Raw genomic sequence first — 26,185 nt, forward strand, 5'->3', positions numbered from 1 at the left:
CCCCACTGAAGAAGAAGGGTGGTGTGAGTCGGTGTCAACTGGATGATAAAACAAGATCTGTTGGTTCGATACACTGGTAAGGTTGTACTAAGTCTGTCAGTCTGCAAACGAACTAAACTTGAAGTTGCTATCTTAGCGTAGGTATTACTTTCTGGCACCACGTGCCAAGCCAGAAGCTGGCCAGATGCCTAACGTTAGGTAGCAAGACGGTGAACTAGCTAGCTAACGTTAGCTGCTAACCTACTTTGCGAACTAAGACGAATCGCATCAGATTATGTTAGCTAACTTGCTTTGTAGCTTGCAGTACAGCTCTTATTGTTTGTTGCTAGATATATAACGTTAGCAAGGCAAACACCTAAATTTGACTTGATAGAATGCTGACTAGCTATATATCTGACCTGTGGTATAACTGTAAGTCGCTCTGGATAAGAGCGTCTGCTAAATGACTAAAATGTAAATGTGGCATAGGTATACAAACACACTCCGCTAGCTGCATACGTAGCTAGGTTGCCGCAGTCCAGAGTAAGTTATAAGTTGCCAGGCTGGCAATCACTGACTGAAGCTAGTATTTGGCAGTCAGACAGAACAAGTCAGTGAAAAGGCAGAAAGATGGGGGTAGCTGGGTGTTGAGATAATAGCATAATACCAACCCAAAGATGGCGCTCGTGGGGCACCTATCTAGGATAGATAAACAGGTGCATTAAGAGTGTCTGATTAGGATGTCGTGACCTGAGTAAAGGATTATGCTAGCATTTTACCAAACTCTCCACAGTAAGTTATTCACATACACATATTAACATGGTGTCAGAGAAATGAACCCAAAGCTAAGCCCTACCTCGTTGTCGGTAAAGGCAAACAAGTGGAACAAATGAGCGAGGACGAAGAGCCTGTAATGTCTCTCAGTCAAATTCTGGTGCCTAGCGCCGTGGACATCAAAGGCGATTTGTATCAAAATCGTTTTTCAGTGGTCAGTGGGAGAATGATGAAATTGCTACCACTTAGATAAAGACCCGCATGTGCAAGTGGCAACACTGCTCAGTATTATTGGAAGAGAGTGCCATATGCTTCAGCGTCACCTAGATCTGGTGGAAGAGGACAGGAAAAATTCTAAGAAAATATTTATGAAAGATTCATTTTTAACATGTGAACAAACTCATGCAGATGTCTGGTCAATATGACGAAAGGATCAGAGATAGACTTGTGATTGGCTGTAAAGATAACAGAGTAAGCGCAAGTATGCTGCCCATACCACAATTTACGCTGACTAAAGCCTTAGATACAGTTGAAGTCGGAAGTTTACATACACTTTAGCCAAATACATTTAAACTCAGTTTTAAACAATTCCTGACATTTAATCCTAGTAAAAATTCCCTGTTTTAGGTCAGTTAGGATCACCACTTTATTTTAAGAATGTGAAATGTCAGAATAATAGTAGAGAGAATGATTTATTTCAGCTTTTATTTCTTTCATCACATTCCCAGTGGGTCAGAAGTTTACATACACTCAATTAGTATTTAGTAGCATTGCCTTTAAATTGTTTAACTTGGGTCAAAAGTTTCGGGTAGCCTTCCACAAGCTTCCCACAATAAGTTGGGTGAATTTTGGCCCCTTCCTCCTGACAGAGCTCAGGGTTGTAGGCCTCCTTGCTCGCACATGCTTTTTCAGTTCTGCCCACAAATTTTCTATAGGATTGAGGTCAGGGCTTTGTGATGGCCACTCCAATACCTTGACTTTGTTGTCCTTAAGCCATTTTGGCACAACTTTGGAAGTATGCTTGGGGTCATTGTCCATTTGGAAGACCCATTTGCGACCAAGCTTTAACCTCCTGACTGATGTCTTGAGATGTTGTTTCAATATATCCACATCGTTTTCCTTCCTCATGATGCCATCTATTTTGTGAAGTGCATCAGTCCCTCATGCAGCAAAGCACCCCCACAGCATGATTCTGCCACCCCGTGCTTCATGCTTGGGATGTTGTACTTCGGCTTGCAGGCAACCCCCTTTTTCCTCCAAACATAACGATGGTCATTATTGCCAAACAGTTCTATTTTTGTTTCATCAGACCAGAGGAAATTCCTCCCCAAAAAGTACGATGTTTGTCCCCATGTTCAGTTGCAAACCGTAGTCTGGCTTTTTTATGGCGGTTTTTGAGCAGTGTCTTCTTCCTTGCTGAGTGGCCTTTCAGGTTATGTCGATATAGGACTCGTTTTACTGTGGATATAGGTACTTTTGTACCTGTTTCCTCCAGCATCTTCACAAGGTCTTTTGCTGTTATTCTACACCAAAGTACGTTCATCTCTAGGAGACAGAACGTGTCTCCTTCCTGAGCGGTATGACGGCCGCGTGGTCCCATGGTGTTTATACTTGCGTACTATTGTTTGTACAGATGAACGTGGTACCTTCAGGCATTTGGAAATTTCTCCCAAGGATGAACCAGACTTGTTGGAGGTCTACATTTTATTTTCTGAGGTCTTGGCTGATTTCTTTTGATTTTCCCATGGTCAAGCAAAGAGGCACTGAGTTTGAAGGTAGGCCTTGAAATCCATCAATTGACTCAAATGATGTCAATTAGTTTATCAGAAGCATCTAAAGCCATGACATCATTTTCTGGAATTTTCCAAGCTGTTTAAAGGCACAGTCAACTTAGTTTATGTAAACTTCTGACCCACTGGAATTGTGATACAGTGAATTATAAGTGAAATAATGTCTATAAACAATTGTTGGAAAAATTACTTGTGTCATGCACAAAGTAATGTCCTAACCGACTTGAAAAAAAACTATAGTTTGTTAACAAGACATTTGTAGAGTGGTTGAAAAACGAGTTTTAATGACTTCAACCTAAGTGTATGTAAACTTCCGACTTCAACTGTATATGCAGAGCAAGCGAACAGACGCAGATCCAATTAAAAAATATGAACAATGTACCTGAACAGGCAGAATCTGTCAATTATGCCACTCAGAACAAGTACAGAGACTGTGTCGACAAAAAATGGAAACAAAATTTGTCGGACAGTGATGCAAGGCGGGAAAATACTAAAGATGTGTGCATGTACTGTGGATCAACACATGTAAGAGCCAAATGCCCAGCATATGGGATTATATGCAAATTCTGTGAAAATAACCATTTTGCTAAAGTGTGCAGTCAAAGATAACGTAAACCTGTCAATCTGCTAGAACAGGATACATGCAGTGATCATAATGATGATGAAGAAGCTGACAATGCTATACATGACCAATGTCAATTCTGTTAACAGTGGCAAAGATAAATTGTTCACAAACTTAAAAGCTTGCCCCACTGACATGTGGTAACTGTGATTATGATCAAAGCAGCACAATCAAATGCCAGCTAGACAGTGGCTCAACTGTTAATATACTCGGCTACAGAGACTTTATGCAAGTACATTTACATTTAAGTCATTTAGCAGACGCTCTTATCTAGAGCGACTTACAAATTGGTGCATTTAACTTAGGATAGCCAGTGGGACAACCACCCTTTTTTAAAATGGGGGGGAGGGGGGGGGGGGGGTAGAAGGATGACTGTTATACTATTCCAGGTATTCCTTAAAGAGGTAGGGTTTCAAGTGTCTCCGGAAGGTGGTCAGTGACTCCGCTGTCCTGGCGTTGTGGGGGAGCTTGTTCCACCATTGGGGTGCCAGAGCAGCGAATAGCTTTGACTGAACACCAGATGGGCTGCAGTGTTCTGGATAAGTTGTAGGGGTTTAATGGCACACCACATTTTGGACCCCAATGGGAGATACCGGTGGACAAGGTTACCTTTTGGAGTGAAACCAGCTGCAGAGGAATATCAGCGAAGGCAACATGATGCACTTCAGGGAATGCCAGGAATAAGCATCATAGCTGATGACATCCTGGTATACGGCTGTGGTGCTACAATGGAAGAAGCAGTGCTGGACCATGACCACAACCTAACTCAGCTCCTACAAAGAGCAAGGGAGACAAATCTTAAAGCTGAATAAAGACAAAGTTAATCTTAGGCTCACAAGTATTCCATACATGGGACATATTTTGACAGCTGAAGGCCTGAAGCCAGACCCCAAGAAGGTGGAGGCAGTACAGCAAATTCCGCCACCTACAGACGGAAAAGCAGTGAAGCGACTGCTTGGTTTTGTAAATTACTTAGCCAAATTCTTACCTCATCTGTCTGATTTATGTGAGCAATTGCGTCGGCTGACCAATAATGATGTGCTGTGGGCATGGCTTCCTCAACATGATGCTGCATTGGAACAAATCAAGAAATTGGTAAGCAACCAACCAATACTGAGGTACTATGACCTCTCTGAGGAAGTGACCTTACAATGTGATGCAAGTGACAAAGGCCTAAGAGCAGCGCTCCTGCAGAAGGGGCAGCCCATTGCATTTGCTTCAAGGACATTGACACCCACAGAGCAAGGATATGCCCAAATTGAAAAGGAGTGCCTAGCTATAGTGTTCGCCTGTGACCGTTTTGATCAATACCTTCATGGTAGGGACTTTATCACGGTGCACACTGATCACAAGCCGCTTAAGGTTATCTTCAAAGAACCTATTCTGTCTGCCCCGAAGTGACTACAAAGGATGATGCTCTTCCATACTAATTTGATCTAATATAGTTTCGGAATGCTTAGGTTGTTAGGAGTGTACCAAAGTTTATGGATATACTGACAAGATAGTTGTCTCTCCGCCCCTAACAATGGGAGTAGTTGTCCACAAAGCGGCACAGCAGGCTGTCTAGCTCCCACCTATCCTTTCTTTGGATTGGTAAATACATCTCATTATTTTTATACTTTTTTGAATAATCATTGAGGGTTGTTGACGTCAACCGTCTGTATTCAATGGAGAGCTATGCTACCAGCCTCAAACCATGAATATGCATAGCCATCTCGAGGCAACTCCGATATAGTGTTTTTCCTCAAAGTTGCGGGAATGTTACGTGTCCTACTTATATCAGTACACTCCTAACAACCTAAGCATTATGAAACTTCCAATCAAATAAACCTCACGTAGCAAATAAGCAATTTATTTTTCTGTTGATCAAATTCGACACTCATTGACCTACGTACAAAAACTCCTTGCTTGGTGGGTGGAGAAACGCCACCTAGAGGGAGACAGATTTTACGCCGAGTTGGGTCTCTCTCTTTACCTCTTCCTCTGCACTGATATATAAGTAGAACATGTGACATTCCGCAACCACTTTATATCGGAGTTGTCTGTTGCTCGCGTATCTGCCCTCTCATTGGCTAGAATGGTCACACCTGATCTTGCCTCCTCCCGACTGCCTTCCATTTTTTTATTCATTTATTTTACCTCTTCTATTCCTACTTTTACGGAGTGTCAGAAACAACAAATGACATTTCAATGTATATATTTCTGCGCCTCTCTCAATGGTGTCCAGAGTGTTTAGATTTCCTCACTCACGGCTCTAATATAAGCACATTTTAACAATTTAGAGTAGTTATGGTATTTGTGCCTTTTAATTGGTAACGGTTTTGATACCTTGTGTTAGAATCAATACTGGAACGTCTGCCAATTTACTTCTGGAGAATATGGGAGACCTAATGTCTTATATCAGTGTCATGCTTCAAATATCACTGTTGTTGACAACACATATAAAAAAAATTAGGGTTCATCCATAATATATTTCTCTCGTCAATACACACACACACACACACACTCAGGAAACAAAAACAAACACACAAAACAAACAGTATTTGTTTAGGAACGTCTTTCTTATAATTTAAAGTAAATTCTTCTCCATCGAAATATTTTTTAATTTTATTTTGTACCCACGTGGTAGTTCCTATGCAAATGTACGTGTATGGTTTAAATTTATAGCTGGTTTCCCAATCATAACCATCTGTTTTACCAGTCCACTGATCGTTATAATAAAAAATTTTTAAACCTGCAGGAATATTTTCTTCTATCTCAGGATTGTGCCCTCGGATGACATAACTCGTAACCATGTAATTTCATCCCATGGCCGCTTCTCTGCTTCTACAGAGAAACGCAACCCCTGTCTCTGACCAGGATACTTCTGCTTCAACAAAAATATCCCAATCGGAGATGTCCCTGCATCAACAGGGTGTTTGCCCTAGAATTACTTATTTAATTAAAGATATCTCTTTATTATAAGACTTCCTAACTAAAGATTCTAGGACTTTCCCTATTCAGAAATTACTCTGCTACTACAATAGTTTCTAACTAGGGGTGTCTTTGCTACAACAAAGACATAATGTGGACAACCTGTCCCAGAACAGGATTTTCTATGATGTTTAAAAGAAAGTCACTCACCCTTAATTTATTTTGTCTGTTCGGAATGGCGTATCCACTCACGCTTCCTGCTAGGTCCGAGGCGGGTCCCTCCCGCTCTACTTAGTCGGAGTGTGGGCTCCCTGAGCCACGTCTAACGCAGGCCCTGCGTGCAGTTAACCTCAGTCTCCCCTGGATAAATCAGCAAGTGGAGTTAGCATCCCATCCTCGTCACCAAATTGTGGTGGGAATTCTAACCAAACGGAGAGAGACTGTATTCTTCAAAACAACTTTATAAGATTTGCAAAAATGAAGCAGCCAACAATCACCCAAATAGTTCAAGGTTGAAAGACCAATGAACAGAGCTGTCTCTCTCCTTTTATAGAAAGTACATCCTTTTATTTTTGTGACAGTTAGCAGATGTGCAGAAACAGGCCTTGGGAACAAGTTGTAAAAAGTAATTTGGCTCGTCTGTTTAGATCAAGATAGCTGATATCGCCACCATTCTCTGTTCCTCCCTGCACTTCCCACATAGCTAAATTCCTGCCGATCTTAAACACAGGCGGTCACATACTGCGGTTGCAACTAAGTGACTCATAAATCTGATAAATCACACAAGACAAGTTTGTATCAGTAAAAAACACTAGCATCAATCAAGTAAAAAATAGCATAGTATGTCTAGTTAAACAGCATAGTATGTAATTAATTAATTTCCTTCACAAATCGCTGCCAAAGGTGCTTCAACAAAGTACTGAGTAAAGGATCTGAATACTTATGTAAATGTCATATTTCATTTTTTCATTTTTATAAATTAGCAAACATTTCTAAAATGTTTTTGTTTAGTCATTATGGGGTATTGTGTGTAAATTGAGGGGAAAAAAACGTTTGCATATTTGTGATACTGAATGATATCAGATCTTCAACCAAAACCTAATATTAGTGTTATGGTGTTCTTGGGGTCATAGGCAGCATTCCTCCTCCTCCAAACACAGCGATTTGAGTTGATGCCAAAGAGCTCGATTTTGGTCTCATCTGACCACAACACTTTCACCCAGTTCTCCTCTGAATCATTCAGATGTTCATTGGCAAACTTCAGACTGGCCTGTATATGTGCTTTCTTGAGCAGTGGGACCTTGCGGGCGCTGCAGGATTTCAGTCCTTCACGGCGTAGTGTGTTACCAATTGTTTTCTTGGTGACTATGGTCCCAGCTGCCTTGAGATCATTGACAAGATCCTCCCGTGTAGTTCTGGGCTGATTCCTCACTGTTCTCATGATCATCTGTCATGTTCGTTGAATGCATACTACATGTTTATTAACTAATTAAACACACAAAACAACAAAAGCAACGTAACGTGAAGCTCACAATGGCTACAAACTAACAAGCCAAACAAGAGTCAAGATCCCACAACATAGGTAGGCAAAATGGCTGCCTAAGTATGATCCCCAATCAGAGACAACGATCGACAGCTGCCTCTGAGGTGCGGACTCCGGCCGCAAAACCTAACTTAACAGGGGAGGGTCCTGGTGGGCATCTAGCCTCGGTGGCGGCTCCGGCTCCGGGCGTGACATCCTCTCCCTTACTGCCTCCCCGTTGCACCCCTGGTCTGGTCTGGACCTCGGCGCGATGCTTCCCCTCTCAGTCCTCCCACGATGCACCAAGCCCTGTCTGGACCCTGGTGTGGGAGGCCCCGACCCTGGAGAGGGGCTGACGTCTGGGCCTGGACCGGCAATCCCTCTGCAATGCAACAAGCCCTGTCTGGACCCTGGTGTGGGAGGCCCCGACCCTGGAGAGGAGTTGAACTGGACCCCGGTGGATCGGACTGCTCTGGCACTGGAGTGGAGCAGCTGACCGGAGCTGGACTGGGCACCGGTGGAGCGGACTGCTCTGGCACCAGCCGTACCGGCTGAGGACACGCACCACTGGTCTGGTGCGAGGAACAGGCATGGGCTGTACCGGGCTGGGAACACACACCACTGGTCTGGTGCGAGGAACAGGCACGGGCTGCACCAGGCTGGGAACATGCACCACTGGTCTGGTGCGAGGAGCAGGCACGGGCCGTGCCGGACTGGAGACACGCACCACTGGTTTGGTGCGAGGAGCAGGCACGGGGCGTACCGTGCTGGCGACACGCACCACTGGTTTGGTGCGAGGAGCAGGTACGGGCCGTACAGGACTGGATACACGCACCACTGGTTTGGTGTGGGGAGCAGGTACGGGGTGTACCGGGCTGGTGACACGCACCACTGGTTTGGTGCGGGGAGCCGGTACGGGGTGTACCGGGCTGGTGACACGCACCACTGGTTTGGTGCGGGGAGCAGGTACGGGCCATACTGGTCTGTGAAGGCGCACTGGCGGCACAGTGCGTAAAGCCGGCGCATAGCCTGGTGCCTGCATGGACACACTCTCTCCTCAAAGTGAGTGCGGGAAGTTGGCTTTGCTAAACCTGGCTCCGCCAGCCTCTGCTCTAAGGCCCGAGTTCTCTGCTGCTGGAGGGTGAACTCCTCTCTCAGCTCCCCCTGTTACCTGGCCTGCTCCTCTCTCCGTGCATCCACTAATTCCTTCTCCCTTTGGGCCTCCTGCAGCGCCTCCTTCTGAAGTGAGAGCTCCTGCTCCCTCTTCTCTAACAGCCCCCGTAATGTGGTGGCCTCCTCTCTCATACTGCTGATCCGCAGGTCTTGGAGGATCTCTACAATAGCGTCCTCCTCCTCCACAGTCAGCCCTTTCACGGCCTCCTGCTGCTTTGTCGACCACCACGTGTGCCCCCCAAAAAATGTGTCTTGGGGCTGTCTCTCGGGCTTCAGCCCTCCTTCATTACATCACCGTAACGGACGGCTTCCTCCTCGGTAATTCTCCCCCAACCGAGGAGGACATCTACCAACGTTGCTTCCCTCTGTGTCTAGGGTGTTTGCTCCTCCTGGGCACGCTGCTTGGTCCGTTGGTGGTGGGATCTTCTGTCACGTTCGTTGAATACAGGATTGGACCAAGGTGCAGCGTGGAATGCATACATGTTTATTAACTAAGTAAACACACGACAAAACAACAAAAGCAATGTAACGTGAAGCTACACACAAACAAGCCATACAAGAGTCAAGATCCCACAACATAGGTAGGCAAAATGGCTGCCTAAGTATGATCCCCAATCAGAGACAACGATCGACAGCTGCCTCTGATTGGGAACCACACCCGGCCAACATAGATCTACAAACATAGAATGTACACATAGAAATACACAGCCTGACCAAACCAACTAAAGAAAACCGGTCTCAAGGCCAGGGCGTGACATCATTGCAACTCCACGAGGTGGAGCCCCAGGCCGAGGGAGATTGACAGTTATTTTGTGTTTCTTCCATTTGCGAATAATCGCACCAACTGTTGTCACCTTCTCACCAAGCTGCTTGGCGATGGTCTTGTAGCCCATTCCAGCCTTGTGTAGGTCTACAATCTTGTCCCTGACATCCTTGGAGAGCTCTTTGGTCTTGGCCATGGTGGAGAGTTTGGAATCTGATTGATTTGCTTCTGTGGACAGGTGTATTTTATACAGGTAACAAGCTGAGATTAGGAGCACTCCCTTTAAGAGTGTGCTCCCAATCTCAGCTCGTTACCTGTATAAAAGACACCTAGGAGCCAGAAATCTTTCTGATTGGAAGGGGGGTCAAATACTTATTTCCCTCATTAAAATGCAAATACATTTATAACATTTTTTACATGCGTTTTTTCTGGATTTTTTTGTTGTTATTCTGTCTCTCACTGTTCAAATAAACCTACCATTAAAATTATAGACTGATAATTTCTTTGTCAGTGGGCAAATGTACAAATTCAGCAGGGGATCAAATACTTTTTTCCTCACTGTACGCTACATCAGCAGGATAGAACGGCTGACTCTGGTTATACAAGGGGTGGCAGTCTGTGTAAATTTGTAAACAACATCTGGTGCATAAAATCGAATACTAAGAAAGTCTCGAGGTTTTGCTCGCCTGAGGTAGAGTATCTTATGATAAGCTGTAGACCACACTATTTACCAAGATACTTTTTATCTATATTTTTTGTAGCTGTCTATCTACCACCACAAACCAATGCTGGCATTAAGATTGCACTCAATGAGCTGTATAAGGCCATAAGTAGACAGGAAAACGCTCATCTAGAGGCAGCGCTCCTAGTGGCCGGGGACTTTAATGCAGGGAAACTTAAATCCGTTCTACCTAATTTCTACCAGCTGCAACTAGAGGGAAAAAAACTCTAAACCATCTTTACTCCACACACAGAGACGCATACAAAGCTCTCCCTCGCCCTTCATTTGGCAAATCTGACCATAACTCTATCCTCCTGATTCCTGCTTATAAGCAAAAACTAAAGCAGAAAGCACCACTGACTCGGTTAATAAAAAAGTGGTCAGATGACGCAGATGCTAAGCTACAGGACTGTTTTGCTAGCACAGACTGGAATATGTTCCGGGATTCTTCAGATAGCATTGAGGAGTACACCACATCATTCACTACCTTCATCAATAAGTGCATCGATGACGTCGTCCCCACAGTGACTGTACGTACATACCCCAACCAGAAGCCATGGATTACAGGCAACATCCGCACTGAGCTAAAGGGTAGAGCTGCCGCTTTCAAGGAGAGGGACTCTAACCCGGACGCTTATAATAAATCCCGCTATGCCCTCCGATGAAACAGACAGAGTCAATACAGGACTAAGATTGAATCGTACTACACCAGCTCTGATGCTCGTCTGATGTGGCAGGGCTTAAAAACTATTACAGACTACAAAGGGAAGCACAGCCTTGAGCTGCCCAGTGCCACAAGCCTACCAGACGAGCTAAACACTTCTATGCTCGCTTCGAGGCAAGCCACACTGAAGCATGCATGAGAGCACCAGCTGTTCCGGATGACTATGTGATCACGCTCTCCGTAGCCGATGTGAGTAAGACTTTTAAGCAGGTCAACATTCACAAGGCCGCAGGGCCAGACGGATTACCAGGACGTGTACTCAGAGCATGTGCTGACCAACTGGCAAGTGTCTTCACTGACATTTTCAACATGTCCCTGACTGAGTCTGTAATACCAACATGTTTCAAGCAGAACACCATAGTCCCTGTGCCGAAGGACACTAAGACAACCTGCCTAAATGACTACCGACCCGTAGCACTCACGTCTGTAGCCATGAAGTGCTTTGAAAGGCTGGTCATGGCTCACATCAACACCATTATCCCAGAAACCCTAGACCCACTCCAATTTGCATACCGCCCCTACAGATCCACAGATGATGCAATCTCTATTGCACTCCACACTGCCCTTTCCCACCTGGACAAGAGGAACACCTACGTGAGAATACTCTTCATTGACTACAGCTCAGCGTTCAACACCATAGTGCCCTCAAAGCTCATCACTAAGCTAAGGATCCTGGGACTAAACACCTCCCTCTGCAACTGTATCCTGGACTTCCTGACGGGCCGCCCCCAGGTGGTAAGGGTAGGTAACAACACATCTGCCTCACTGATCCTCAACACGGGGGCCCCTCAGGGGTGCGTGCTCAATCCCCTCTTGTACTTCCTGTTCACCTATGACTGCATGGCCAGGCACGACTCCAACACCATTAAGTTTGCTGACGACACAACAGTGGTAGGCCTGATCACCGACAATGATGAGACAGCCTATAGGGAGGAGGTCAGAGACCTGGCCGTGTGGTGCCAGGATAACAACCTCTCCCTCAACGTGATCAAGACAAATGAGATGATTGTGGACTACAGGGGGAAAAAAAGAGGACTGAGCACGCCCCCATTCTCATCGACGGGGCTGTAGTGGAACAGGTTGAGAGCTTCAAGTTCCTTGGTGTCCACATCACCAACGAACCATCATGGTCCAAACACACCAAGACAGTTGTGAAGAGGGCACGACAAAGCCTATTCCCCTTCAGGAGACTGAAAGATTTGGCATGGGTCCTCAGGTCCTCAAAAAGTTATACAGCTGCACCATCGAGATCATCCTGACTGGTTGCATCACCGCCTGGTATCACAACTGCTTGGCCTCCGACTGCAAGGCACTACAGAGGGTAGTGCGTACGGCCCAGTACATCACTGGGGCCAAGCTTCCTGCCATCCAGGACATCTATACCAGGCGGTGTCAGAATAAGGCCCTAGAAATTGTCAAAGACTCCAGCCACCCTAGTCATAGACCATTCTCTCTGCTACCGCACGGCAAGCGGTACCGGAGCGCCAAGTCTAGGTCCAAAAGGCTTCTCAACAGCTTCTACCCCCAAGCCGTAAGACTTCTGAACAGCTAATCATGGCTACCCTGACTATTTGCACTGCCCCCCCACCCTCACCCCATCCCCCTCTTTTACGCTGCTGCTACTCTGTTTATTATTTATGCATAGTCACTTTAACTCTACCCACATGTACATATTACCTCAATTACCTCGACTAGCCAGTGCCCCTGCACATTGACTCTGCACCGGTATCCCCCTGTATATAGCCTCCCTACTGTACTTTTATTTTACTGCTGCTCTTTAGTTATTTGCTTAAATTTTTTTACTTAACACTTTTTCTATTTTACATTTTACATGGTTAAGGGCTTGTAAGTAAGCATTTCACTGTAATGTCTACACCTGTTGTATTCGGCGCATGTGGCAAATAAAACTTGATTTGGTCTGTACATTTCTTTGTTTGCTGAAATCCTTACCTTTTAATGCGCATTTGGAGACGTAGACATACTTAGTCGGCGATTCAAGTGGCACATGCGCATTCACGCTGAGTTGCCATCTTAGAGGAACAGAATCTAGGAAAGAGTCGGTATTTGATTGTTTTATTAAAAAGTATGGATTTCAGCAAACAAAGAAAGGCACGCAACAACAGAGGACAAACAGGTACACGGTAAGTGTGTAAGAATTTAAATTTGAGGTGTCGACTGCATAGCGACGGTGTGGTGGAAGAAGTACACAATTCTCATACTTCAGTAAAAGAAAGATTTCTTAATAGAAAATGACTCAAGTAAAAGTGAAAGTCACACAGTAAAATACTACTTGAGTAGAAGTCTAAAAGGATTTGGTTTTAAATATACTTGTATCAAAAGTAAGTGGAATTGCTAAAATATACTTAAGTATCAAAAGTATAAATATTTCAAATTCCTTACTAAGCAAACCAGACGGATAGCCAGGGGCACACTCCAACACTCAGACATAATTTACAAACAAAGCATTTGTGTTAGGTGAGTCCGCCAGATCAGAGGCAGTAGGGATGACCAGGGATGTTCTCTTGATAAGTGTGTGAATTGGACCATTTTCCTGTCAAAATGTAACGACTACTTTTGGGTGTCAGGGAAAATGAATGGAATAAAAAGTACAATATTTTCTTTAGGAATGTAGTGAAGTAAAAGTTGGCAAAAATATAAGTAGTAAAGTACAGCTACCCCAAAAACCTACTTAAGTGTTACTTTAAAGTATTTTTACTTAAGTCCTTTACACCACTGCATAGCAAGTTTGAGGTTCATAAAAAAAAAATAACTCAAGTCTGCGTTCAACGCCGTTGAGGTACTTGGCTATTGTGACTGTAACAGAGGGTGAGTGTGTGTGTTTGCATCTCTCTAGGTGAATGCTGGCCAGTATGAGGCTACACAGTGTTTGTCAGTTCGGATTTCTCTTTATTTTGCTCTCTTGTTCTCGCTCTCTCTCTCATTTCCGTTCTCCATCTCTGTAAGCCTGTTTGTGTGTTGTAGGTGAGTCCTGGTGAGGATGACGATGACGCACGTGGGGGCAGTACTTGGTGCAGTAACAGCAGTGATGGCCATCCTGTTTCACTCTTCCATTCACAAGATAGAGGAGGGACACCTAGCTGTTTACTACAGGTATGATCCCTGACCCCCAACCCTCTACGAGTCCACGTCCTCCATTTACCAGGTAGTGAAATGCTGTGTAGAGTAGATTCATATTATTGGTTCATTTCACTGTTCGCTGTGTTTCAGAGGAGGAGCTTTACTAACCACACCCAGCGGCCCTGGATACCACATTATGATGCCCTTTATTACCACCTACAGATCAGTACAGGTACTACTTGTTGTACCTTTTTTTTTTTACTATAAAGGCCTCGTTGGAGCCCCCCTTCGGGCCGATGATGCGTCTTGAATGTCAACATTCTAACAGTCTAAGAAATGCATTTCATATATGCTATCGGAAGAAAAATATTTTGGTTGTGTTTTATAAGGTCTTGGGTAACTTTAAAATATGAAATAATATATTTAAAACACAACAGCATTTTCATTAGTTTATGTAACTGTAGCCTATATGTACAAATGAAGAACGACTAAAACACCACAATTCCAGTGTTAAAATCCATTAAATAAACACCATCACAAAGATCATTCATTATTAATTTGTTAAGGGTGTTAAGGGCAGGTCTTAATGAACATTATGAATTAAAGAAAATGCGTTTCGAAAGAACAGAATGGCACAAATACACTTCATGGCGTTGTCATGCTGAAACAGGAAAGGGCCTTCCTCAAACTGTTGCCAAAAAGTTGGAAGCACAGAATCGTCTGGAAGGTAATTGTCTGCTGTAGCGTTAAGATTTCCCTTCACTGGAACTAAGGGGCCTTGCCCGAACCATGAAAAACATCCCCAGACCATTATTCCTCCTCCACCAAACTTTACAGTTGGCACTATGCATTCGGGCAGGTAGCGTTCTCCTGGCATCCGCCAAACCCAGATTTGTCAATGGGACTGCCAGATGGTGAAGCGTGTTTCCACTGCTCCAGAGTCCAATGGCGGTGAGCTTTACACCACTTCAGCCGACACTTGGCATTGCGCATGGTGATCTTAGGCTTGTGAGCGGCTGCTCGGCCATGGAAACCCATTTCATGAACCTCCCGACGAACAGTTATTGTGCTGAGGTTGCTTCCAGAGGCAGGTTTGAATTCGGTAGTGAGTGTTGCAACCGAGGACAGACGATTTTTACGCACTACGCGCTTCAGCACTCGGCGGTCCCGTTCTGTGAGCTTGTGTGGCCTACCACCAGAGTTCCTCTGTGGAGAAGGGAGAACCTTCCAGAAGGACAACCATCTCTGCAGCACTCCACCAATCAGGCCTTTATGGTAGAGTGGCCAGACGCAAGCCACTCCTCAGTAAAAGGCACATAACAGCCCGCTTGGAGTTTGCCAAAAGGCACCTTAAGACTCAGACAATGAGAAACAAGATTCTCTGGTCTGATAAAACCAAGATTGAACTTTTTTGGCCTGAATGCCAAGTGTCACGTCTGGAGGAAACCTGGCACCATCCCTACGGTGAAGCATGGTGGTGGCAGCATCATGCTGTGGGGATGTTTTTCAGCGGCAGGGACCGGGAGACTAGTCAGGATCGAGGGAAAGATGAACGGAGAAAGTACACAGAGATCCTTGATGAAAACCTGCTCCAGAGTGCTCAGGACCTCAGACTGGGGCGAAGGTTCACCTTCCAACAGGACAACAACCCTAAGCACACAGCCAAGACAACGCAGGAGTGGCTTTGGGACAAGTCTCTGAATGTCCTTGAGTGGCCCAGCCAGAGCCCAGACTTGAACCCAATCGAACATCTCTGGAGAGACCTGAAAATAGCTGTGCAGCAACGCTCCCCATCCAACTGCCAGAGCTTGAGAGGATCTGCAGAGAAGAATGGGAGAAACTCCCCAAATACAGGGGTGCCAAGCTTGTAGCGTCATACCCAAGAAGACTCGAGGCTGTAATTGTTGCCAAAGGTGCTTCAACAAAGTACTGAGTAAAGGGTCTGAATACTTATGTAAATGTGTTATTTCTTTTGAATAAATTTGCAAGAAATTCTAAACCTGTTTTTGATTTGCCTTTATGGTGTGTTGTGTGTAGATAGATGAGGGGGGGGAAATGTTCTTCCATTTTAGAATAAGGCTGTAAAAATGTGGAAAAAGTTAAGGGGTCTGAATATTTTCCGAATGCAGCATATATTAGTTATTTGAGTGTTGCAAGTGCACGCCCATAAGTTATATATTAAAACAGTGCTCAAGGGATCATTTTTAAGAGTTGTTTGGCAAGGATAGGTGATTTGGAAACTGCAGAATCTACTCTTTCTGATACTATATAGACATCAAAAATGTCTTACCTGCTTGTGACTGTAGGAGAATTTGCAAAAGTAACTTTTTGTCACTCAGTTTCGTTTCACTGCCTCTGTGTCAATTCCATGCTGGGCTGTTCATCAGATTAATTCTTCATATATAATTTAACAATTTGTAATATTCTCACCCATCATACTATCGTCAATTTAATGTTGTATTTAGAAATTATTTTAGGTGCATTTTCGATGGGCCATTAACTGATCAGGCTGACTTCCAGTGAGTGACTGGCGGTGAATGAAGAGCAGGGGGGAAAGAAATGACATGTCCTCTTAAAACTGAATAACACATTCTGTTTGTGAGATTAACATTCCAACAACGACAGTGTGTTATATAGACTTATTTAGGAAAAGTAAAGGATGGGGGGTGGATATGACTTTAAAAATGTAAAAGTACATTCATTTTTAGTCCGTATGACACACTCTCAGCTCTCCTAGTGTTAACCCCTAAACCCTGACCTCAAACCCTAGATATCACATCATGCTGCCCTTTATTACGTCTACAGATCAGTTCTGATAATTAACTCTCTGTTCCAGACGACTCTTCAAACTGATGAGATAAAGAACGTGCCTTGTGGAACCAGGTGAACAGTTACATGGTGATGGCTGTGTGCTTGTATGGCGGGGGGAATTGTCCATGTGCGTGACCATATTACTGATGTGCGTGTTCTCTCCACAGTGGAGGAGTGATGATCTACTTTGACCGTATAGAGGTGGTCAACATGCTGGTGCCCTCATCTGGTAATACCTTCTGAAAACTTTTCTAGCAGAGTGGATCCCTAGGACACCTACAGATAACTGCCAAAATAAAGGACACACCAACAAAGCACTGGGCCACCACGAGCCGACAGAACAGCTTCAATGTGCTTTGGCATAGATTATACAAGTGTCTGGACCTCTATTGGAGAGATGCAATGCCATTCTTCCACGAGAAATTCCATCATTTGGTGTTTTGTTGATTGTTGTGGAAAACACTGTCTCAGACGCTGCTCCAGAATCTCCCATAAGTGTTCAATTGGGTTGAGATTTGGTGACTGAGATGGTGACACCCTTTAAACCACCCATTCGCTCCTTTGAGACTCCTCTATCAATGTCACAGATCTCTTCTTCTAACCATGGTAGCCAAAATAATTGGCAACTGGGCATTTTCATACATGACCCTAAGCATGATGGGATGTTAATAGCTGAACTCAGGAACCCCACCTGTGTGGAAGCACCTGCTTTCAATGTACTTTGTATCCCTAATTTACTCAAGTGTTTCCTTTATTTTGGCAGTTACGTGTATGTTGTCCCCATTTCTATGTAGGTCGAAAAGGGGTGGGGTGACGTTTCTACTTTGCTAGTGTATACTAATCTCTCTCTTTCTCACTTCACAGTGGTGGACACAGTAAAGAACTATACAGCTGATTATGACAAAACTCTAATTTTCAACAAGATTCACCATGAACTCAACCAATTCTGCAGCGTACACACTCTACAGGAGGTCTACATCGAGCTGTTTGGTGAGTACACACACACTCACTCAATTCTATAGCAGTTAAGACACTTCTGTACATCAGTGTAGATGCCCAGTGTAACTCTTGTTGCCCTCCTGTGTCTCGGGCTGTCAGACATTATTGATGAGAACCTGAAGATCGCTCTGCAGAAAGACCTCAACTCAATGGCGCCTGGACTGACAATACAGGTACACACACTAGCGTTGGGGTCAATTATATACACACACACACCAGGTTTGGGGTCCATTCCAATTCAGCCAATTCAGCAAAATTGTATTTGTAATTTCAGTTTACTTCCTGAATTGACTGAATTAAATTGGAATTGACCCTGACTAGGGCTGTGGAGGTCATAAAATTTTGTCAGCCGGTGATTGTCAAGCAAATAACTGCCGGTCTCACAGTAATTGACCGTTAATGAACACGTTTAGCATCTCCTGGCTTCCACGCATAGCCTACAAGCCACTGATGCAGACCTTTGGAACATGTACATTTTAACAAGTCTAATAAATTAATGTAATATAGCCTACACCTTCACAATAAATCCATTATTTATTTTAGACGAGTCTAAAGAAACATGATATGAAGAAAATGTAGTCTATTTCAGAAGAACAGAACAGCATACTCTGAGTTGTCCTTATGTTAGGACCTGAATATGCCATATGGCTGTGGGTGATTTTTAATACATTCTAAGGCTGCATGATGCGATGATTTGAAAAAAGTTGCATGAAAGGCATGAGCTCTGCTTTTTTTTTTGTGCAGGCTGTACACACTTCATCAGTCTCTCATTCACAATTTGGGCTGAATATTATAATTCCCTTCTCCTGGCTGAGTACCGAAGCACCACTCATTCACATGGCTCTCGGTCTCATGATCGGGTTTTTCTCACAGGCTACAAGTGAATACAGACACATCGGGGACGCAACTGCACGCGTCCTTATTCAATTCCGAGGCGCATATTGAAGATACTGGAAGTACTGTCCACATTTACTTTTCGTCAGCCAACAAGTTGAGTAGGCCTAATGAACAGCAAAAGCACTAGCCTATGTCAATCCCCATAGTACAAAAGTTGACCTATTTTGTGCAACAAATAAATATTCCAAACATAGTCTGGGACAGTTGTGGGATTCGATAGATCCCAAATTAATACAACCACTAGCATAAAAAAAAAAACTGTTTTAAGCAATGAGCCTGACGCAACAGATCAGAACGTTTAGCTTGAAATGTTAATTAACTATTAGGCTATTTCTTCACATTATAAGCGCAGCAATGTGCACACGGCAGTAGGCTATAAGCTCAACTGTTCCATTAGCAGGAAAAAACCATTCTCAAAAGTGACTGCAAATGCGATTATGCATTTAATGCTTTTATTATAACGGTGCATTTTTATGGTGAATTATCTTCCCCAAACATGAAGCTCACGCGCTGCGGATGTATGCCATTTAGGCTCTACACCTGTTGTAAAGCGGATTAATGTGCTTCGTTTTAATTTGTAATTTGGACACTTTAGTTGTGATACAAATCTTATCAAACATATAGGCCTATGGGCTAGGCTACATGAGGTGCGCGACTATAATTTGAAAAAGTCATGCACTGTTTCTTGCCTTAAGCTGGACGTCATTCACAAGTGACAGGCTAATATTGTCACCCATCAGACTATTCTTGATTTAATCTTGTCTTTACATATTCTAAATAATATATGTGTGAAATTTTTGGGGGATTTAGAATGGACCATTTATCATGCACCTGTCTCGAAATACTTGTCATCTATGCACTTAAATAGCAAATGGAGGACGCTTTTCCCGTGGTTCATTTTCATGCCAGCCTGGTAGGCTATACTCTTGTTGTAAAGAGAAGCAATGTGCTTAATATTAGGAAAGTAAATAAATATAGTAGGCCTAGCCTATAGAAAGCTGATGGGATCCTCCTTTTAATAGAGGCCATCACTCTGTTTTCTCACACAATTGCATAGCCAATAGAAATGTTGCGCAACATGAGCTCATGGGCTCTCATGAAGTGTTTGATTAGATTTTCGAATACATTTGCAGTGATGTCAGAGTGATTTAGAGGGACAATAGAGTGCTGAGTACCAGGCAGTTAGCAAGTTTTTTAGGTTACTAATGACCATCAGCAGGAGAAGGAGAAGCCTAATTACCGTGAGTAAACGGTCACATAGTGTGGCGGTAATACGGTCAACTTAACAGCCCTAATCCTGACACACACACACAGACACACACACGCGCTTGAGTAGTGGGGCACGTTCTGCTGGATGCAACGCTTTGGAACGTTCATATAGTAATATGTTATGTATACTGAACAAAAATATTAACGCAACATGCAACAATTTACAGTTACAGTTCATATAAGGAAATCAGTCGATTTGAAATAAATTAATTAGGCCGTATTCTATGGATTTCACATGACTGGTAATACAGATATGCAAAGTAGGGGTGTGGATCAGAAAACCAGTCAGTATAGGGTGTGACCACCATTTGCCTCATGCAGCGTGACACATCTCCTTCACATAGAGTTGATCAGGCTGTTGATTGTGGCCTGTGGAATGTTGTCCCACTCCTCTTCAATGGCTGTGCGAAGTTGCTGGATATTACTGGGAACTTGAACACGCTGTCGTACACGTTGATCCAGAGCATCCCAAACATGCTCAAAATATTTTCAGATTCCAGGAATTGTGTACAGATCCTTGTGACATGGGGCCGTGCATTATCATGCTGAAACATGCGGTGATGGCTGCGGATGAATGGCACGACAGTGATCCTCAGGATCTCGTCATGGTATCTCTGTGCATTCAAATTGCCAACGATAAAATACAATTGTGTTCATTGTCCGTAGCTTATCCCTGCCCATACCATAACCCCATCACCACCATGGGGCACTCTGTTCACAACGTTGACATCAGCAAACCGCTCGCCCACATGACACCATACACGCGGTCTGCGGTTGTGAGGCCGGTTGGACGTACTGCTAAATTCTCTAAAACGACTTTGGAGGCAGCTTATGATAGAGAAATAAACATGCAATTATTTGGTACCAGAAATACTCCTCAGACGGGGTCGCAGGTGAAGAAACCGAATGTGGAGGTCCTGGGCTGGCGTGGTTACACGTGGTCTGTGGTTGTGAGGCCTGTTCAACGTACTGCCAAATTCTCTAAAACGACGTTGGAGGCAGCTTATGATAGAGAAATTAACATTCAATTCTCTGGCAGCAGCTCTGGTGGACATTCCTGCAGTCAGCATGCCAATTACACACTCCCTCAAAACTGTGGCATTGTGTTGTGTGACAACTGCACAATTTAGAGTGGCCTTTTATTGTCCCCAGCACAAGAACGTACACCTGTAATGATTGTTGTTTAATCAGCTTTTTGATATGCCACACCTGTCAGGTGGATGGATTATCTTGGCAAAGGAGAAAATGCTCACTAACAGGGATGTAAACAAATTTGTGCACAACATTTGAGAGAAATAAGGTTTTTGGATGTATGGAAAATGTCTGCGATCTTTTTTTTTTCAGCTCGTGAAACATGGGACCAACACTTTACATGTTGCATTCATATTTTCGTTCATTGTAGAACAATCATGCCTCTCTGACATGTAGAATACGGTGTGCAAGTGATGTCATCCTACGTCATTCTTCTGGGGTCATGTCCGGGTCTTTTGAATAGGCTTCAAAATTATATCATCAAATTCATGAAAATGCGGTCATTTAAGATATATATTCGTAATTGTGTATTGATTTACTCATACCCGATGCCTTTTATAAAAATATTTGGTGCTCAAGAAGTGAGATACATCACCGAAAGTTTAAAAAGTCTCATTTGAACTTCATCTCCTGCAGCGTTGTTAGCATGTAGGAGCGTGCCTGCTCGAGCTGAGTACTTACAAGACAAAGTTTGTCTACTGAACATGGCCCTGGTTTGTGTATACTGAGTGTGTCTCTATGTTCCAGGCTGTCCGAGTCACTAAGCCCAAAATCCCAGAGGCCATCAGGAGAAACTTTGAGCTCATGTGAGTGTTCTCTCTCACTCCTTTTTTTTTTCTTTGTTCTTTCTCTCTCTATTTCTCTTATCTTTCGTTCTCTTTTCATTATCTATCTTTCTTTCATTCCATCTCTTTATTTCCCATTCCTTCTCTCTCTTTGAGTAACCCTCTCTCACTGTGTGTGTGTGTGTGTGTGTGTGTGTGTGTGTGTGTGTGTGTGTGTGTGTAAGCTTCTCTCTCACTCTGTGTGTAGGGAGGCGGAGAAGACTCGTCTGTTGATAACAGTTCAGACTCAGAAGGTCGTGGAGAAGGAAGCCGAGACCGAGAGGAAGAAAGCCATTATCGGTAACCTAGCAACACTCCTCTTTCTCATACACCACCGGTTGTATACTGTAGGTATCTGAAAACAACCCGTACATCTAAAATATATGGAGCTAGGTTACGATACAGGTTGTAACTTGTACTCCTGTCACACTGTAACACTATGCACTCTTCTCTCTCTCTCTCCTATCTCCTTCTTTCCCCACCGCCCACATTCTTTCTTTTTCTCAGAGGCTCAGAAAGTGGCCGAGGTAGCACAGATTCATTTTCAACAGAAGGTGATGGAGAAAGAGACTGAGAAGAGGATCTCTGAGATAGAGGGTCAGTCACTGTGTGTGTGTGTGAACATGTTTAACGAACTATACTTGTGGGTAGGGCTTTGACAGTGACCGTATTACCGCCATACCTGCGGTCACGAGTCATGAAGGCAGTCAAATTCCACGTGAACGGTTTAGTCACGGTAATAATGCTTCTCCATGCTCTGATGGTGCTGATGGTCATTAGTAGCCTACCAAACTTGCTAACTGCCTGGTACTCGGCACTCTATTGTCCCTCTAATCACTCTGACATCAATGCAAATGTAATCGAAAATCTAATCAAACACTTAATGAGAGCCCATGTGCTCGTGTTGCGCAACATTTCTATAGGCTATGCAATTGCGCAAGAAAACAGAGTGATGGCCTCTTAAAAAGAGGAGGATCCCATCAGCTTTCTATAGGCTAGGCCTACTATATTTATTTCTCAACTTCCTAATATTAAGCACATTGCTTCTCTTACAACAGGAGTATATCCTACCTGGCTGGCATGAAAATGAACCTCAGGAAAAGCGTCCTCCATTCGCTATTTAAGTGCATAGATTACATGTATTTTTTCCTCTGTCCCTGTGTCGAGACAGGTGCATGAAAATGGTCCATTCTAAATGAAAACAAATTTCACACATATTATTTAGTATATGTAAGACAAGAAAAAAAAAAAAAAAAGTAAAGTGGTTATCCCACTGGCTATAGGGTGAATGCACCAATTTGTAAGTCGCTCTGGATAAGAGCGTCTGCTAAATGTCGTAAATGTAAATGTAATAGTCTGATGGGTGACAATATTAGCCTATCACTTGTGAATTATATATTTTCACTTGTGAATGATTCCCAGCATAACTTTTTCAAATCATAGTCGCACACCTCATCTAGCCTAGCCCATAGGCCTATATGTTTTGATAAGGTTTGTATCACAACTAAAGTGGCCAAATAACATTAATCCGCTTTAGAAGGGGTGTAGTGCCTAACTGGCATACATAAGTTTCAAGTTTGGGGAAGATAATGTTCACCATATAAATGCACCTTTTATAATAAAAGCATTACATGCGTAATCACATTTGCGATCTCTTTTGATAATGGTGTTTTTCCGCTAATGGAACATTCGCGCTTATAGCCTACTGCAGTGTGCGCATTGCTGAGATTTAATTTGAATAGAGAGCCTAATAGGTTATCAACATTTTAAGCTAAACGTTCTGGTCTGTTGCATCAGCCACATTGCGTAAAAACATTTTTTTTTATGCTAGTGGTTGTATTACTTTGGGATCTATTGCATCCCACAACTGTCCCAGACTATGTTTGGAATATTTATTTATTGCACAGAATAGAATAGGTCAACTTTTGTACTATGGGGGATAGTAGATTGACATAGGCTAGTACTTTTGCTGTTCGTTAGACCTACTCATTCTGTTGGCAGATGAAAAGTAAATGTGAACAGTTCTTCCAATATCCTCAATATGCCCGTCGGAATTGGATAAGGACGCGTGCAGATGTCTGTCTTCACTTGTAGCCTGTGAGAAAGACCCGATCACGTGATGGAGAGCCATGTGAGTGAGAGGTGCTTCAGAGCATGCAGCACTCACAGAGACTGGCACAACGCAGCACTCCGGGCCAAGGGCACAACGGCCACTGGTTGCAAAAGGCATGGATTTTTTGGGGGTGCATTATGGCCACACAAAGAGGATGCAGCCGTGAAATTCGAGGCATTATCAAGTGATGTCAAATTGTGAATGAGAGACTGATGAAGTGTGTACAGCCAGAGCAAAAAACAAAGCAGAGCTCATGCCTTTCAAGCGACTTTTTTCAAATCATCATTATAGTTGCATCATGCAGCTTTACAATGTATTAAAAATCAAAACATATAGCCCAACGTTTGTAGAACAACTAAAGTTACATTAATAACTCTAAATTAAGCATATAGGAGTACTTATTTATTTGTTAACCGCTCAACACAGAATAGCCGCATGTGCGCACTCCCTCAAATCGTTTGAAGAAAATATCATTTTATTTTATTCAGCTTTGTTGAATTGTATTCTTCATACTATAAAATAATATAAAATAATGCCATGGAATTTTAAGCAAATCTTGTCTGCTAAATGAACTGTAGCCCAAAGCAATTTGGTATAGCCAGATCAGGGCCTAACATAAGAGTATGCTGTTCTGTTCTTTTGAAATATACTTCATTTTCTTCATATCATGCTTCTTTAGACCTGTCTAAAATAAATAATGGATTTATTGTGAAGCTGTAGGCTATATTACATGGATTTATTAGACTTTTTTAAATGTAGATGTTCCAAAGGTCTGCACCAGTGGCTTTTAGGCTGTGTGGAAGCCAGGAGATGCTAAATGTATTTAAGTTAATTAACCGTGAGACCGACAGTTATTTGCTTGACAATCACCAGCTGACAATTTCATGACCGCTACAGCTTTTTTTTACCAACTAGGGACATTTTGTTAGTCCCCAAAAAGGTAAATGCTAATTCTAGAGGGTTTAGGGTTAAGGTTAGAATTAGGTTTAGGGTTAGAATTAGGATTAGGTTTAGGAGCTAGGGTTAGTTTTAGGGTTAGGAGCTAGGTTTATGGTTAGGGAAAATATGATTTTTAATGGGACTGAATTGTGTGTCCCCACAAGGTTAGTTATGAAAGAGTGTGTGTGTGTGTGTGTGTGTGTGAATATAAATGTATTAACTCTGTGTATTTCAGACACTGCATTCCTGGCTAAAATGAAGGCCAGGGCTGATGCAGAGTATTACACAGCTGCTAAGTTTGCTGAAGCTAATGGGGTAAGACACGTGTGTGTGTGTGTGCGCACACACTTACACGCACACACACACACACACACACACACACACACACACACACACACACACACACACACACACACACACACACACACATACACACACACACATTCACACACACACTGACATCATCTCTCCCATCTCTTCAGTTAAAATTAACCCCAGAGTACCTGGAGTTGATGAAGTATCAGGCGATAGCAGCCAACAGTAAGATCTACTTCGGCCAGGACATCCCCAACATGTTTGTTGACGGACACAGCCCTACCAATACCCAGGACCCTGAGCCCCCAAAAGGCTCTGAACAGGATGGACACTAAGACCCGAGACTAGCTGTCTGTCTGTCAGTGGAGGGGTTTGAAGGACAGTGGAATGTGTAAGGCGTCATTCCCCTCAGTGGGGTGTGTAAGAGTAATGCTTTAGTCTTAATTATATCGGCCAGGGAGAGAAAGGGGGGGATTGGGATAGAGGGATGGGGGAGAGAAAGGGGTGAGAGAGGAGGGAGGTAGAGGGGGGGGGGATCCCCCCAGCGGTGAGCTGGTGGAGAGAGAAGGAAAGAGGGATAGTGAGCGGTCTGTCTACAACTGTGTTGAGCAGGCAGTCGGTGGGAAGGATAAGTTGAGGCACTAATGCTGATATATGGGCTGGATTTAGTCAGTCAGGTGGCTCCCAGTTGCCCTGTTCTACATGTGCAGCTTTGCATCGGATGCAACTCTTGGCTTTGCTTTTTGGAAATTAATGATTTTTGTTGTTGGTTTCTTTATGCAAAATAATTGTTTTATGTTTGACTTGAGCATTCATTTGAGCCTTACTGTCTGTGATTTTATTTTTATTTTTTTGCTTAACTGGAATGTGAAGAAGGCGACACTAATTCTGAACTAAAGTGGTTCAGGGTCTGATCTGATTCCAATT

The 26,185-nt window shown here is 43.5% G+C and overlaps 1 protein-coding gene across 1 annotated transcript; it reads left to right on the forward strand.

Annotated features, from left to right (window-relative positions):
* On the forward strand, positions 1 to 26,185 carry LOC121568150 (erlin-1-like). The gene is made up of 12 exons (XM_041878734.2): positions 1 to 76; positions 13,964 to 14,092; positions 14,210 to 14,291; positions 16,896 to 16,942; positions 17,038 to 17,099; positions 17,735 to 17,860; positions 17,969 to 18,042; positions 21,815 to 21,873; positions 22,100 to 22,191; positions 22,399 to 22,488; positions 25,179 to 25,258; positions 25,426 to 26,185. Exons 2-12 carry the CDS (start codon positions 13,980 to 13,982, stop codon positions 25,591 to 25,593), a joined length of 993 nt encoding a protein of 330 aa, XP_041734668.1. The 5' UTR covers positions 1 to 76; positions 13,964 to 13,979; the 3' UTR covers positions 25,594 to 26,185.

The sequence above is a fragment of the Coregonus clupeaformis genome, chromosome 1 (assembly GCF_020615455.1).
Source record: "Coregonus clupeaformis isolate EN_2021a chromosome 1, ASM2061545v1, whole genome shotgun sequence".
Taxonomy (NCBI): domain Eukaryota; kingdom Metazoa; phylum Chordata; class Actinopteri; order Salmoniformes; family Salmonidae; genus Coregonus; species Coregonus clupeaformis.

Bases quoted from the DNA above. Each gene is read 5' to 3' on its own strand.
- LOC121568150 (XM_041878734.2), top strand. From the start codon at position 13,980: ATGACGATGACGCACGTGGGGGCAGTACTTGGTGCAGTAACAGCAGTG. The intron at 14,093-14,209 runs GTATGATCCCTG...GCTGTGTTTCAG, and splicing joins CACCTAGCTGTTTACTACAG to AGGAGGAGCTTTACTAACCA. The intron at 18,043-21,814 runs GTACACACACTA...TCTATGTTCCAG, and splicing joins CGCCTGGACTGACAATACAG to GCTGTCCGAGTCACTAAGCC.